Below are 14,175 nucleotides of genomic sequence, written 5' to 3' on the forward strand. Positions count from 1 at the left end.
GGAATGGACCTTTGTTGGCAAAGTAATGTCTCTGCTTTTTAATATGCTGTCTAGGTTGGTCATAGCTTTTCTTTCAAGGAGCAAGCGTCTTTTAATTTCACAGCTGCAGTCACCACCTGCAGTGATTTTGAAGCCCAAGAAAATAAAGTTTGTCACTGTTTCCATTGTTTGCCCATCTATTTGCCATGAAATGATGGGACCAGATGCCATAATTTTACTTTTTTGATTGTTGAGTTTTAAGCCAGCTTTTTCACTCTCCTCTTTCACTTTCATTAAGAGGCTCTTTAGTTCTTCTTCGTTTTCTGCCATAAGGGTGGTACCATCTGCATATCTGAGGTTATTGATATTTCTTCTGGCAATCTTGATTCCAGCTTGTGCTTCATTCAGCCTGGCATTTCACATGATGTACTCTGCATGACTTCCCTGGTGGCTCAGAGGTTAAAGCGTCTGCCTCCGATGCGGGAGACCCAGGTTCGATCCCTGGGTTGGGAAGATCCCCTGGAGAAGGAAATGGCAACCCACTCCAGTATTCTTGCCTGGAGAATCCCATGGACGGCGGAGCCTGGTGGGCTACAGTCCATGGGGTCGCAAAGAGTCGGACACGACTGAGCAACTTCACTTCACTTCACTTCACTTCACTCTGCATATAAGTTAAATAAGCAGGGTGACTAACTGACAGTATACAGCCTTGACATACTTCTTTTCCAATTTGGAACCAGTCTGTTGTTCCGTATCCGGTTCTAACTGTTGCTTCTTGACCTGCATACAGATTCTCATGAGGCAGGTCAGGTGGTCTGGTATTCCCATCTCTTTAAGAATTTTCCAAATTTTGTTGTGATCCACACAGTCAAAGGCTTTGGCATGGTCAGTGAAGCAGAAGTAGATGTTTTTCTGGAACTCTCTTGCTTTTTCGACGATCCAGTGAATGTTGGCAGTTTGACCTCTGGTTCCTTTGCCTTTTCTTTTTTTTTTTTTTAATAAATTTATTTATTTTAGCTGGGGGCTAATTACTTTACAATATTGTAGTGGTTTTTGCCATACATTGACATGAATCAGCCATGGGTTTACATGTGTTCCCCATCCTGAACCCCCCTCCCACCTCCCTCCCCATCCCATCCCTCTGGGTCATCCCATTGCCCCAGCCCTGAGCATTTGTCTCATACATCGAACCTGGAATGGTGTTCTGTTTCACATATGATAATATACATGTTTCAATGCTATTCTCCCAGAACGTCCCGCCCTCACCTTCTCCTTCAGAGTCCATAAGACTGTTCTATGCATCTGTGTCTCTTACTCTGTCTCGCATATAGGGTTATCGTTACCATCTTTCAAATTCCATATATATGCATTAGTATACTGTATTGGTGTTTTTCTTTCTGGCTTACTAAAAATATGGAACGCTTCACGAATTTGCGTGTCATCCTTGCGCAGGGGCCATGCTAATCTTCTCTGTATCGTTCCAATTTTTAGTATATGTGCTGCTGAAGCGAGCACTCCTTTGCCTTTTCTAAATCCAGCTTGAACATCTGGAAGTTCTTGGTTCATATACTGTTGAATCCTCGCTTGGAGAATTTTGATCATTACTTGGTTAGCATGTGAGATGAGTGCAGTTGTGCGCTAGTTTGAACATTCTTTGACATTGCCTTTCTTTGGGATTAGAATGAAAACTGATCTTTTCCAGTCCTGTGGCCACTGCTGAGTTTTCCAAATTTGCTGGCATAGTTGAGTACAGTACTTAAACAGCATCATCTTTTAGGACGTGAAATAACTCAGCTGGAATTCCATCACCTCCACTAGCTTTGTTCATAGTGATGCTTCCTAAGGCCCCCTAGACTTTGCACTCCAGGATGTCTGGCTCTAGGTGAGTGATCACACCAGCATGGTTATCCGGGTCATTAAGATCTTTTTTGTACAGTTCTTCTGTATATTCTTGCTGCCTCTTAATCTCTCTGCTTGTGTTAGGTCCATACTGTTTCTGCCCTTTATTGAGCCCATCTCTGCATGAAATGTTCCCTTGGCATCTCCAGTTTTCTTGACGAGATCTCTAGTCTTTCCCACTCTATTGTTTTCCTCTATTTCTTTGCATTGACCACTGAGGAGCGTTTTCTTATCTCTCCTTGCTATTCTCTGGGACTTTGCATTCAGATGGGTATATCTCTCCTTTTCTCCTTTACCTTTACCTTCTCTTCTTTTCTCATTTTCCAGGTATATAACATATCTGGAAGCAAATGAGAATACCGAATTACCAAACCTTGAATTCTTAGACCGTTCTCCACTTATAGGAACTTGGGTTTCTCAGAGAAATGGCTGACTCTTAAGGCTAGGACAGGATGGGTACATGTAAGGCAGAAAGTAAAAATGTGCTTTTTAAAAAAGAATGGGGGACTTGCCTGGTGGTCCAGTGGTTAAGACTCTGTGCTTCTACTGCAGGGGGTGTAGGTTCAATCCCTGGTTGGGGAATTAAGATCCTGCATGGCAGGCATCACGGCCTAAATAAATAAATAAAAATTTAAGATGATGGGGTGTGTCAAAAGGATACAGGAGCCAGCTTGAAGAGGCTCTCAATTTGAGCACCAAAATAAGTTAGGAGAGGGATTGTGAATGTTAAGGACATGTACACAAGATAAATGGTATATGGGTGTTTGGGATGCTTTTTCTTCCCCTTGCAATTTCACTATTCAATAAAAAGAAAATCTGTCCCCTTGTAAGTTGGATTCTGGTGCATTTAAGACTAGTCAGTTTAGCTGAACATTTTATATAAGCCTGAAGCTTCCATGCCTTATCAGCGTTCAGTGTTGTGGAGTATATTACTGGATAGAAGTGTATGAGAGAATGTGTTTTAGCAATAAACTGATCACTTAATATCATTTGCCAATTATGCTTGAGCGGCTAGTGAGAACCTTGAGCCGACTTTGCCCTTTCAGGAGTAAGCCAGGGTGTAAATGAATGAGAATTGTGTGAACTGCTTAATATAGACACTCAGTTACTGATAACAAAAGTAAGTTGAAAGTATGTGACCCAAGAAATATTGTTAAAAATCACCATATGATTTTTCTTTCTAGGAGGAGCTCTTGGATATTAAAGAACGCCCTCATTCCAAACAGAGGCCTTCATGCCTCTCTGAGAAATACGACAGGTATTTGTGGGGGTCAGCTTCTTGTTATACCAAACTTAGTAAATTACGAGTGGTATTGTTTTGCTAGAATTAACAAGTGGGGAGGTTTCAGGGGTAATGATATTGGGTTTCCACATGAATACATTGCAAGTAAGCTTGAACATGACTAAGTGTCTTCATCAGCTTCATTACCGATTAGCTACAATTCAGAGATACAAGCTGCAGGGAACTCCAGGGACAGCTGAACCAGTTCCCTTTCAACTAACTGGTGATGAAACTAAAACTAGAAAATGACTTGGTCAAAGGCGCACAGTCACAAAGCAGAGGTGACTTGCGCACAGGAGTCCCAGCCGGGGTCTTTTCTCTCCACCAGTGATTTTTTGCACATGCTTTTGAGGGTCCTTCTTCAAGGGCCTGCCTCGAGTAGGATGATCAGGAGAACTCTGAGCCTTTTATCAGCCCCCTCCACACCAAACAGGAGAACCATTAGGCCATTCAGAGATTAGTCCTTTTGCATCTTGGGCTCCCTCAAAAGAGGTAGAAAGCTTTGGTTTGAGAAGGCCATAGCTAACAATGGTCTGAAAGTCTCTTACAATAACCCTACGTTGATTTCTTATGGTTATCTTAAGACTCTAAGGTCACTTAAATATCAAGGTAAATACTTCATATTGGCCCACGTTTTTTTTAAAGAATATAAAGTGTTTGTTTGGTAAAATAGGGCATGCTTTTTCAAAAATTTTGTATATGGACGGTTCATAGGGTTGCTGAATCTGGATTCCACACCACTTGCCCCTGGTAAGGGTGATCCTTGAATAATGGCTTTTCCAACTGGTTAGTATTTTTTGCTGAGTCTCAGATTAGCTGGAGTTTGGGGTTTTTTTGTTTTTGGTTTTTTCCTTCATTAAAGCTGTAAAGGTTTTTTTATGCCTCAAATTGAATTTTCTTGTTACAACTATTCCTTGGCATAAAATAAAAGTTATCATGGGCACACATACTCACTTTAATCCTGAGGTGGAGCCATTGTGCCTAATAATATTGATAATAATGAAAATAAGAGAGGGAGGAAAGGGCTTCTCATTCTGCTGTTTCTCTTCTCTCAGAGATTAAGATTTATTGGGTTCTTACACTCCAAGTGATCCTTGATAGGTAATACCTCCTTTATTATGAGGAGTTTGAGACCTAGAAGTTCACTGACTTACTGAAGAAAGGTTGCATTGCTACCTGCTGTGTGGCAAGTACTGTGTGTCAGGTGCTGGCGAGTTCCATACCATCATCCTGGACTGTGGGTCTGTGCAGGGATCCAGATACTCCTGGGAGCCTGTCATGACCACCAGCACAGGCTGTGAAGGACAAGTGCAGGGTGCAGAGCTAGTGTGTGGCACAGCCTGGTCTGACCTGGGGGCGGGGAAGTCCTTTTCGCACAAGACTGAGGGACATAGCTCAGTAAGGGGTCCAGAGGTCCCAGTCAGTGGTGGCAGAGCTGGAGTTTGGTACCAGATCATTAGGCTCCAGAGCTTCTGCTCTGTACACGGCACCACCTGCCACCCCATCATTAGCATGGGAGTAACAATATCAGACCTGGACTACGCACCTTAGAGGGAAAAACCAAGACTGTCCATAGAAATTCTGGAATATACGCCAAGCATTCCAGGAGCTGCTTCTAGTGAGAGGATTGAGGGGCTTTTTCCTCCCTGTACTAAGCTTCAGTAAACTGAGTAATCAATGTTTAGGGAGCATTTCTTTGTATAGGACAAGGGTTCATACACTTACTCTCAGACCACTGCTTTTCAAGTGACTATTTCTGTTACATGAACACCACCAAGGTACTGCAGAATTTGTTAGTTGTTTTTATTTTGAAGGAGGGAACCATTCTGATGGTCACCGTGAAGTTTCACATTGGAAAGGGGTCTCCATAGCCTGTCTCCTGCAGTAGTAGAAGTCAGACTACCTGTGTAGTTTGTGGCGCAGGAGCTGACCATGGTGCCCGTTGACTTGCAGTGATGGTGTCTGGGACCCTGAGAAGTGGCATGCCTCCCTCTACCCAGCTTCAGGGCGGAGCTCACCGGTGGAGAGCCTGAAGAAAGAGCTGGACACGGACCGGCCTTCCCTGGTGCGCAGGATAGTAGGTAAGCAGTCTCCAAGCAGTGGGAGCAGCAATTTCAGAGGCAGTGCCCTTTGCTCCTGGCTTCATTCGTAGCTGTGAGTTTTAGGCGTTGGGAGAAAGTATCATTATCAGAAAACTGATGTAACAGTTCATTTATGATTACCTGGCAAGTAAAATCATACCCCTCCTGTGTGGCCATGGTGAGTAGATTTGCTTTTGTCTTCTCTGAACAGTAACTTTAAAAGAGCAGAAGTTCTAGATTTTGATCAAGCTCAGTTTATCCTTTATTAAAGTAGATCGTGCTCTTGGTGTCAATGCCTAAGAAAACTGCAAACCCACTGTCATAGATTTCCTTCATATTTTCTTCTAGAAGCTTTGCAGTTTTAAGGGTCACATTTATATCTGTGATCCACTTTGAGTTAATTTTCGTATGTGATAGCAATGTGAAGATTAGGCTTTCTTGGCATATGGATAGTCAGCTGTTCAATACCATTTGTTGAAGAGAGACTTTAACTTTTAAAGTAGTTACTGTTTCAAATACTGACACCTACTATATTTTATTAATTAACGAAATATTTGCTAGTAATTATAGAGATAAGAATTTAGTCAAGGGACTTCCCTGGCAGCCCAGTGGTTAGCACTCTGCGTCTCCCCTGCGGGGGTGCATGTTTGATCCCTGGTCCGGGAAATCCTGGGAAATCCCATGGACAGAGAAGCCTGGCAGGCTCCGGTCCAGGGGGTCACAGAGAGTTGGACACCACTGAGCAACTGAACACACACACCGGGACTAAGATCCTGCATACCATGCTGTACAACCAAAAAAGAAGAAAGAATTTAGTTAAAAGGATTGTGGAGATGAATCATGGAAAATTATTGATTATGAAGTACGTTTCTTCCTCCAGAGAGATGAAGCAGAAGGCCTAGCCTTTGTTAAATATGTGAACTCTCTGGCTGTTTCAGTGGTGACTCTTTCCCAGGACCCCAGTGGCCACCAGTCATGGACACATCCCCCCAGGGAGGAGAACTACCCCTGCTGCTTCACCTGACTCTCTCTTTCTGGCATCTTTGCAGATCCACGAGAGCGTGTGAAGGAAGATGACTTAGATGTTGTTCTCAGCCCACAGAGACGCAGCTTTGGAGGGGGCTGCCACGTGACGGCTGCCGTCAGCTCCCGGCGCTCTGGAAGCCCGCTGGAGAAAGACGGCGACGGGCTCCGCCTGCTTGGCGGACGCAGGATCGGCAGTGGGAGGATCATCTCTGCTCGGACCTTTGAGAAGGATCACCGTCTTAGCGAGAAGGACCTGCGAGACGTGAGAGACCGAGACCGGGAGAGGGACTACAAGGACAAGCGTTTCAGGGTTTGTCTCCTGTTTACTCTGTGATGCTGGGTGAGCACGGCCCGTTTCTTAGTCCAGAGGGAGGAGCCGAGAGTCGGGGTGGGGAGCATCTTCATCGCATCAGTGAGCATCACTCAACTCATCAAGACTCGGACTGAGGTAGAAATGCCCTGACTAGAATCTTACTTTTTATTTTGCATTGTGTACTTTTCCAGAGGGACTTTGTGGATAGTAAGCGTGTCTTTGGTGAGCGTAGAAGAAACGATTCCTACACAGAAGAAGAACCAGAATGGTTCTCAGCTGGACCCACGAGTCAGTCCGAAACCATTGAGCTGACTGGCTTTGACGATAAGATACTGGAAGAAGACCATAAGGGGAGAAAAAGAACAAGGCGACGAACAGCCTCTGTGAAGGAAGGTCAGCAAAACCTTTGGGAGGGAAAGCTCACTGTTCTGAAATGAGACGTGTTTAGTGTTGGCCTAACTGTACACTTAGAGATAGGCAGCAGTGTTAGAAGTGGCAAGTTTTTAATATTGAAACTGCTTCCTATGCGTGAGCTCACTGTGTGTAGGCTGTACGTCTCCTCAACTTGTGTCCTGCCCGCAGTGCTAAACAGAGCAGTCTCCCCTACCCAGTAAGAGCACTGTGTACACGAAAGGGCCCCCAAAGGTAAGAGCATGTGATAGAGACAACGAGGAGTCACGTTCATTGAGCGCATGTGTGCTGGACATGTGATAAGCATTTTGTCTGCATAATCCTACTTCTAACAACCCTGTGAGGTAGACACTGTCGTAGCCATCTTACAGATGAGCAAATGGAGACATGGGTGGCTCCTGTGACTTGTCTGTGGACACTGAGGAAGTGAGTAGTGAAGTTGAGCAAGATGCTTGTGCTTCTGAGCCCACCTCCCTCACCATGGTGGTAGGCCTTCCTAGTCAGCTGTCACTTGGCTTCTCCCAAACTCACTTTTTCAGGCACCTCCCTGGCTGAACTGAAGAAGGCAGAGCTGAAGTGTGAGGGATGCCTGCTGCAGGGTGGGGGCTCATAGTCGTGTTCAGGGCAGTGACCAGGCTGGTGGTCTTGGAAGGAAGCAGTGAAGAGGCAAGTGGGCAACTTGAGAGACTGTGGTTAAACTGCCTTTGAGAGATGCCTTTGTCTTATCTCAGTTAGGCGAAGGCAGCACTACCAAGTGTGACCTGTTCACCTAATTGTAAAGATCAGGCTTCTGGTGAGAAAAAGCCCATCTTTTTTTTCACTAAGATGAAATAGGAATTTCAGCCATTCCTGTGTCAACAAGGAAGGAACCATAAGTAGCAAAATATATCAGTAGTGTCACCTCCTCACCTCACAAATGCAAAAAGAGACAGGCCTGGAAAAAGGTGGCAACGGGAACCCTGCCCCACGGGTTTAATGGCAGAGCCTCAAGTAGAATCCAGGGGTCCTGGCTCTGTCACCCCCATCGGTTAATTACCCTAGCCACTGTCTTTAAGATGAACACGTCCTCTAGTTGCATCTTGGCTGCAAGAATGAAAGGACGGGAGGGCCGATGAGTGCATTTGAGCCCATTTATGTGTGTATTTTAGCTTTCCATTGAACTCAGTATGTTGAGTTCTTTGCAGGCACATCACAGTGCTAGGAGTATAGCCATCAACAAAACAGATGTGTTCTTTGCCTGCGTGGTTTTAACACAGTGTGTGTTGAGCACCTAGTATATAGGGCCCAGTGCTAGGTATTGTATATATGGTGACGAATGGAAGTTGGAATATGTATAAACTTATAAACAGAAAAAAAAAATTGTCTGGAAGGAGGAAATGGTTAAAGCCCTCCATTGATAGAAAATTTAATTTGTGTTCTCTCTAATGAAAAATTTGTATTCATTCTGTACTTCCCTGGCTGCCCAGTGGTTAAGACTCCTCCACACTTCCACTGCAGGGGGCATGGGTTCGATCCCTGGTCAGGGAACTAAGATAATCCCACATGCTGCACTGCAAGGCCAAAAAAAGAAAAGTATATATTCATTCTGAAATACGATAAAACTTAACCTTTAGTTATCTTTCCTGGGTCCCTGGCTTTGGAGACTATCATAATAAATAGCCAGTTGTGTTTGTCTGCTAGAGCATATTCCTACCTACTCTCAGTTGTTAGACCCATTTTGCTCTCAAGCTGGCATAAAATTACTCATAGGGCACTTTTGCTGCTTGCAAAAGCCATTCATCTGCTAAGAGATGTTCTCATCTCCACACAGGAGAATAGGAGAATCATTAAAGCTTTTTTGTGAGCATTTGAACTAATTTCAGACTCTGCTGGCTCTCATCGTGAAGTACGCAGACAGGTTCCAGTGGGTTCAATGAGTTAGAAGCACTGCTCTAGTGGAAGAGGACACAGACTTGGCACTGATTAGGCTGTTGTTTGCGTTTTCTAGGGTTTGGTTTCCTTGTCTGTACAATGAGGAAAATACCTCCACCAAAGTAGTAGTTTTAGTTAATTAAATGTCAGTCAGCCTCTGTTGGCTGGCACTAAATGTATGCTGACCCACTGCCTTGTCCGAGGCACAAAAACGCCGTCTTGCTGGGGTCTTAGGCCCTCAGGAGGCCCAGGGCCCTGAGGGGGCGGGCACCTCTGCAGAGGGGCAGTGCTGCCGTCGGCACAGCACAGAGCAGGGCGTGGAGGAGCACTGCTCCCCCCCCCCCCCCCCCGCCGGCTGACGCTTCCGCCACCTGACCATCTCAAGACCTGGGTGAGCAGGTCACCTAACCTTTCAGTTGCTGTAGTCCCCTGCCTTGCTGTCTAGCTTTTTGAAGTGTTGTTGGAACCAAAGCAGGTGATAGCACATAGCCTCTTTTGGTCTAGAATATCCTGGCTGAGTGATAACAAGGCTGCAGGCCTGTTGGGGCCTTTCGAGAAGGGATGGGTCCAGGCTTTGGCACTCTTTTTTTTCCCCTAGGAGGACTTCATATCTGCTGTGACTTTGAAACCATAAGCAGCTCTTCCACAGGTGCTTTTGTAGGGAAGGGCTTTGGGAGCTCTGTTCTTCATATTAAAAAGTTGAGTTTCCTGTATCTCTCAGTGCACTTTAATTTTAAAGTTTTTAAAATAAGTTTTATCTGAAGGATTTTGCTTTATGCCCATCCTCTGGCTAAAACTAAGATGTCAGCTTCCCTTATCTTCCCATCCTAACAACTGGACGTAACTGAGTTTTACATGTACCAGGCATTGCACAGTAAGGCAAAGCTGATGAGTGTCATCAGACTGTTAATACAGTGTGATGTGTACTCTGAGAGATAACACAAACATTATAGAGAAGGCGGTGATTAGTTTTCTGGTAGGGTAAAACTGGGTAGGCAGGGCATACTTCCCAGTGGAGGTGACATTTGAATTTCGCCTTGAAGGATGAACTGCAGTCACTAGGCGAGTGAAAACTGCCCTTGGACTGGGCTTCACACGACTACTCGGACTTAAAGTGTTAATGCAGGTGCATGGGTGAAAGCTGAGCGAAGTTAATTTGGTTCCATTCTTATGAGATATGCTCAAAGATTGTCCTTTTAAAAAAAAAAATTAGAAGACGACCCACTGCATTATGGAAAACTTGAAGACGGGGCAGAGGGGGTACTATAGCCCTTGCTGAGTCAAGTTGGTGTTCTGGCTTGGCACTCGGGCTTTTTCCTCCCCTGGCTCCCATAGGAGCCATATGTGGCAAGTGCTACACTGGCGCAGGAAGTCTGCTTTTAAAGTCATCCGTGGCTCTTTTGCATTTGTGATGGTGCTGAGGCCACCAGATACCTCTGGAGCGGGGTGCTTGATCAGACTGTCTTTGTCCGGTTTTGCTTTCAGGCATAGTCGAGTGCAATGGAGGAGTGGCTGAAGAGGATGAGGTGGAGGTCATCCTCGAACAGGAGCCCGCTGCTGATCAGGAAGTGCCAAGGGAGGCCGTCTTGCCCGAGCAGTCCCCAGGAGAATTTGACTTTAATGAGTTCTTTAACCTTGATAAGGTGCCATGCTTGGCTTCGGTGAGTGTAGCAGGATGCTTATAATCACAATTGGAGCAGCCAATTGGGGTTAAATTTGACCTGAGTCTTTAAGATTCTATTTAAAAGTTTTGTTTTGCTAGATGACTGGGAGTTTTTTTGACTTTTATTCTTAAATATTATTTGAATTTTTGTTGGCTTTGTTTTGAGAGGCTAAATAGAAATGATTGAGTGGGGATTCTGTCAGTTAACTCTTTTTCCAGGCTGTTACCATTGGACTAAGAATTCTTCAGATGTTTAAAAACATTGCTTCTATTTTTAAATAGTTAAGTGTTTGTTGTAAAAACTGACTGTGGAGGTGGATTTTTATAACTGGTGGTCAGTACCACACTGATCTGCATTCCTCGGGTAACGCTGGTTAGGTGGTACCTGTGTGATGTGATAGTTCTGAAAACCTTTTGTGCAAAGGAACGTGGGACACTATCACTATCGCTGTTGAACTGTTGAGGGCTAATCTTTCTCGACTTTTAAAGCAGAAACAATAAGATATCCCAAACCTGCACTTCGTCCCCGCCCTTGCCCCGTCCCCTTTGACCACTTAGGGATTAGCAACGCCTCATCAAATTTTCGGAGGAAATATAAAACTGTGACCTATGCCCTCAGAACTCTGGAGTCGTTGAAACAGTGCATAGGTCTGATGAGACAGAATTTTTAAAGGCATTTGACCAAAAGCATCTGTACATCTTGGACATCATTTATAGGACATGAAATACAGCTAGAAAGTTTGGCCAGTCCTTTAGAATTACTGGTTCACAGACTTTAACTTGAGTCCTCAACTATAACTGCTTCTTGGTTATTATTATTACATGAGTGGACAAAACTGGGCATGACCAAGCAGGCAGCATTGTCCTGTCTCCTTTGTCATTTGCCTGCTGCCCACAGCCTAAAGGATGGCCACCCAGAGTAGGTGAGCAGACACCGCATAGCACTCAGAGGTACAGGGCCACAGGTGAGTGCTAGGGCAGTAGAGCTTAAATTCTCTATGCTGAGGACCAGATTTATTTCCAATCTACTGAGGACCAATACTTTAGTATAAAGTAAAAATATCTCAGCAATGCCAGATTGCTACCAAAGTTTCTAAGCATTTACTGCACCTCTCTGAACTTACCTTATTGTGGAGCAGCCTGACCTGAGAGCACACCTGTCCACAGTGCTGGTCGGGAGCAGGCAGAGGGTGGCCGCAAGCCGACTGGCAGCTGCCTGGCTTCGCTCCTTAAGTTCCGGCACAGTTCCGACTGTTAGTCTTCTAGGCTGATACCTCGCTTACAGGGAGCTGGCTGTAGTCCTTCGGCTCACTGTGAGCAGAAGGGTTGCACCCAGATGTGAGTTTAATTTACCTGATGTAAAACTGAGTGGTCTTTTCAAATTCTTAGGGGACAGTAATTTTTTATTTTTACACCAACTGTGTTTAGTGACCTTTTTTTTTTGTATTCTCTTAGAAGACAGATGGAAATCTTATTCTAAAAGTTTTCACAGCTAAGGTCAAAATTTAGAGGCCTGTACTTGGCTCCCAATGTGAGTGCCTGTGAAACTTACCTGTGTGCCTTGACAGAGAAAGAATTGAAAGCTAAACTTTTAATAGCAGATAACATGCATACCGTGCCGACTGTTTTAGGCCCTACATTTAACAAGTCATTTAATCCCCAGAAAAACCTTGTAAGTTAGACTACAACTGTTTCCATTTTATAGATGAGGAAGCAGGCACAGAGAGATTTAAATAACTTGCCTGAAGTCACATAGCTAGTAAGTAGTGAAAACTGAATTCTAGTTTTTGTACTTTCAGTTAATAGTTCTTTACTCCAAATTCCCCACAACTGTACTTTCTATAAAATATAAAAGGGAGGAATGGAAACAGCACCATCCTATCCTTTAGCCCTCACCCTCAACCAAAATTTGGTTAATTCTGAATAGGAACCTAGGCTAGGAATTCTCTCTAGGTTTTGGAGGTACAACTCACTAAGGTATATATTCTGCAATAGGTTTGCTTAAAAGCAAAGCTGGGATCAGTAAAAAGAGATGCTCTGTGCTGTATAAGCAACTAGACTCATAATTCTCAGAAAATGACCAATCAGTTGGGGAAAATAAGGGCAATATAATGTTTCAATATCAACTGACAAATGATATAAAATGTTTGAGATAGTACCTGGCACTTAGTAGGCCCCATAAATGTTGGGTATTAATTGGCATAAACAGAATTGCACCTATATTTGTAAGTTATATTTACTAGCATTACAATATATTAGAAGCTGACAGCCACAAAAATCTGTACAAAATGAAAATTTGGATCACACATGCAAATAATTTCAGTTAAATAAATAATTAAAAATGAGTTGATTTTAGATATGCACCTCTTACCACAAAGCCTGACACATAACAGGTACATAGAACTATGTCAAATGAAGGAAAAGGAAATCAAAACAGAAATCCTAAATCACTTAGTGATGAACAGGAACATGACAAAGAAAAACCTTGGTGGTGTAATCAAAAGTATGCTAAGAAGAAAACATGCAGCCTTAAATGCATTCATTAGAAATCCAAAGAAAAATCACACTAGAATGAAGCAAATACAAAATATAGATGTTTCCATCAAAGTGGAAAGTAAGAAAAGCATTGATCAGTAAAAGCTAGTAATTGTCAAAAGAGCAAAGATATTTCACAGTATCTGTATCAGAATAATATGAATCCTTGGATATGAGCAGTCTAAACGACCTTTGACCAAACTAGCAGTCGTATGGGTTACCTTAAAAATGCTATTAAAAAATGTCTAGAAGGAGCAGCTGAAACATACCAGACTGCAGTTCACAGCCTCCTCTTCTTGACTAGAGGAGGCTGTGGGATGTAGCAGCATTCAGCTGAGCATTGGAGCATCCCAGCTGGCTCTGTGGTAAAAATGACTGACCAGATTGACTCTTAGGATTCTTTTTGGCTTCAAAACGCTCTAGTTCTTGAAATTGGCATTTCCAGTAAACATGTGTAAAAGCAATTTTGTTTCTACGTATGTTTTAGCTAGAATAAAACTTAGCTTCTCTAACAAAGTTGGTCACTGATCAAAATATGGAAATGAGTTTCTCAACACTTACTGTCAAATCCTTAGAAAACATCCAGATACTTTATATTTACTTTCTTTACTTTTTCATGTTCCTCCTGTGTATCTTCTGGTTTTTCTCCTATACAGTATGATCAGAGGAAATAAAAACAAAGTACAGTGCAAAGCTATTTTTGCTATTTGTAAAATTTCAAACTCTTTGCAAAATTAAAATATTTTAAATAGCTGTAGCTTTTACTTTTAAAAATAACCACTTTTCACCAAGGCGGTTGTGTTTTGGGTACAGTTCCCAATTTTTCACAGTGAAACATCACTTTATAATGCTTATCTTAAAATTTAATGATTGCAAATTAGTGCACTTGAAAATCGGCATTATTCAAGGTGTGAGAGTTTACAAGTGGAATGTGATTGAATCTGCTGAACAATACCTGTGAAGACAGAAGTATGAGTTCTAGATTTCAGATAAAACAAAGTCCCTAGCTCCGTCATATATGTACAAGTCTTGGGGAAAAACCTGTTTGCTGTTTATGCCTTATTGTCAAGGATGG

At 43.3% G+C, this 14,175-nt stretch overlaps 1 protein-coding gene and 2 non-coding genes across 49 annotated transcripts in view; 2 read left to right on the plus strand and 1 right to left on the minus strand.

The window, feature by feature from the left end:
• Positions 1-14,175, plus strand: part of EIF4ENIF1 (eukaryotic translation initiation factor 4E nuclear import factor 1) — a 45,081-nt gene that overhangs the window by 16,834 nt on the left and 14,072 nt on the right. For 40 of the 47 annotated variants that reach the window (XR_014068974.1, XR_014068970.1, XR_014068972.1 and 37 more), the window contains exons 3-7: positions 3,063-3,136; positions 5,114-5,241; positions 6,291-6,577; positions 6,772-6,973; positions 10,388-10,563. Coding sequence is in view for 42 of the 47 variants with exons in the window: in XM_081542353.1 (XP_081398479.1) it covers positions 3,063-3,136; positions 5,114-5,241; positions 6,291-6,577; positions 6,772-6,973; positions 10,388-10,563 (867 nt within the window). In the remaining 5 variants the exon portion in view is untranslated. Of the gene's footprint in view, positions 1-3,062; positions 3,149-5,113; positions 5,242-6,290; positions 6,578-6,771; positions 6,974-10,387; positions 10,564-14,175 lie in introns of all 47 variants that reach the window. The other 7 variants (XM_081542345.1, XM_081542346.1, XM_081542367.1 and 4 more) reach the window with 1 other exon arrangement.
• Positions 421-492, plus strand: TRNAR-CCG (transfer RNA arginine (anticodon CCG)). The gene has a single exon. It is a non-coding gene; the product is annotated as a tRNA-Arg (tRNA).
• LOC145528005 (U6 spliceosomal RNA) lies at positions 1,387-1,494 on the minus strand. The gene has a single exon (XR_014070085.1). It is a non-coding gene; the product is annotated as a U6 spliceosomal RNA (small nuclear RNA).

The sequence above is a fragment of the Giraffa tippelskirchi genome, chromosome 11, assembly GCF_054371585.1.
Source record: "Giraffa tippelskirchi isolate mGirTip1 chromosome 11, T2T-mGirTip1v1.2.pri, whole genome shotgun sequence".
Lineage (NCBI taxonomy): Eukaryota > Metazoa > Chordata > Mammalia > Artiodactyla > Giraffidae > Giraffa > Giraffa tippelskirchi.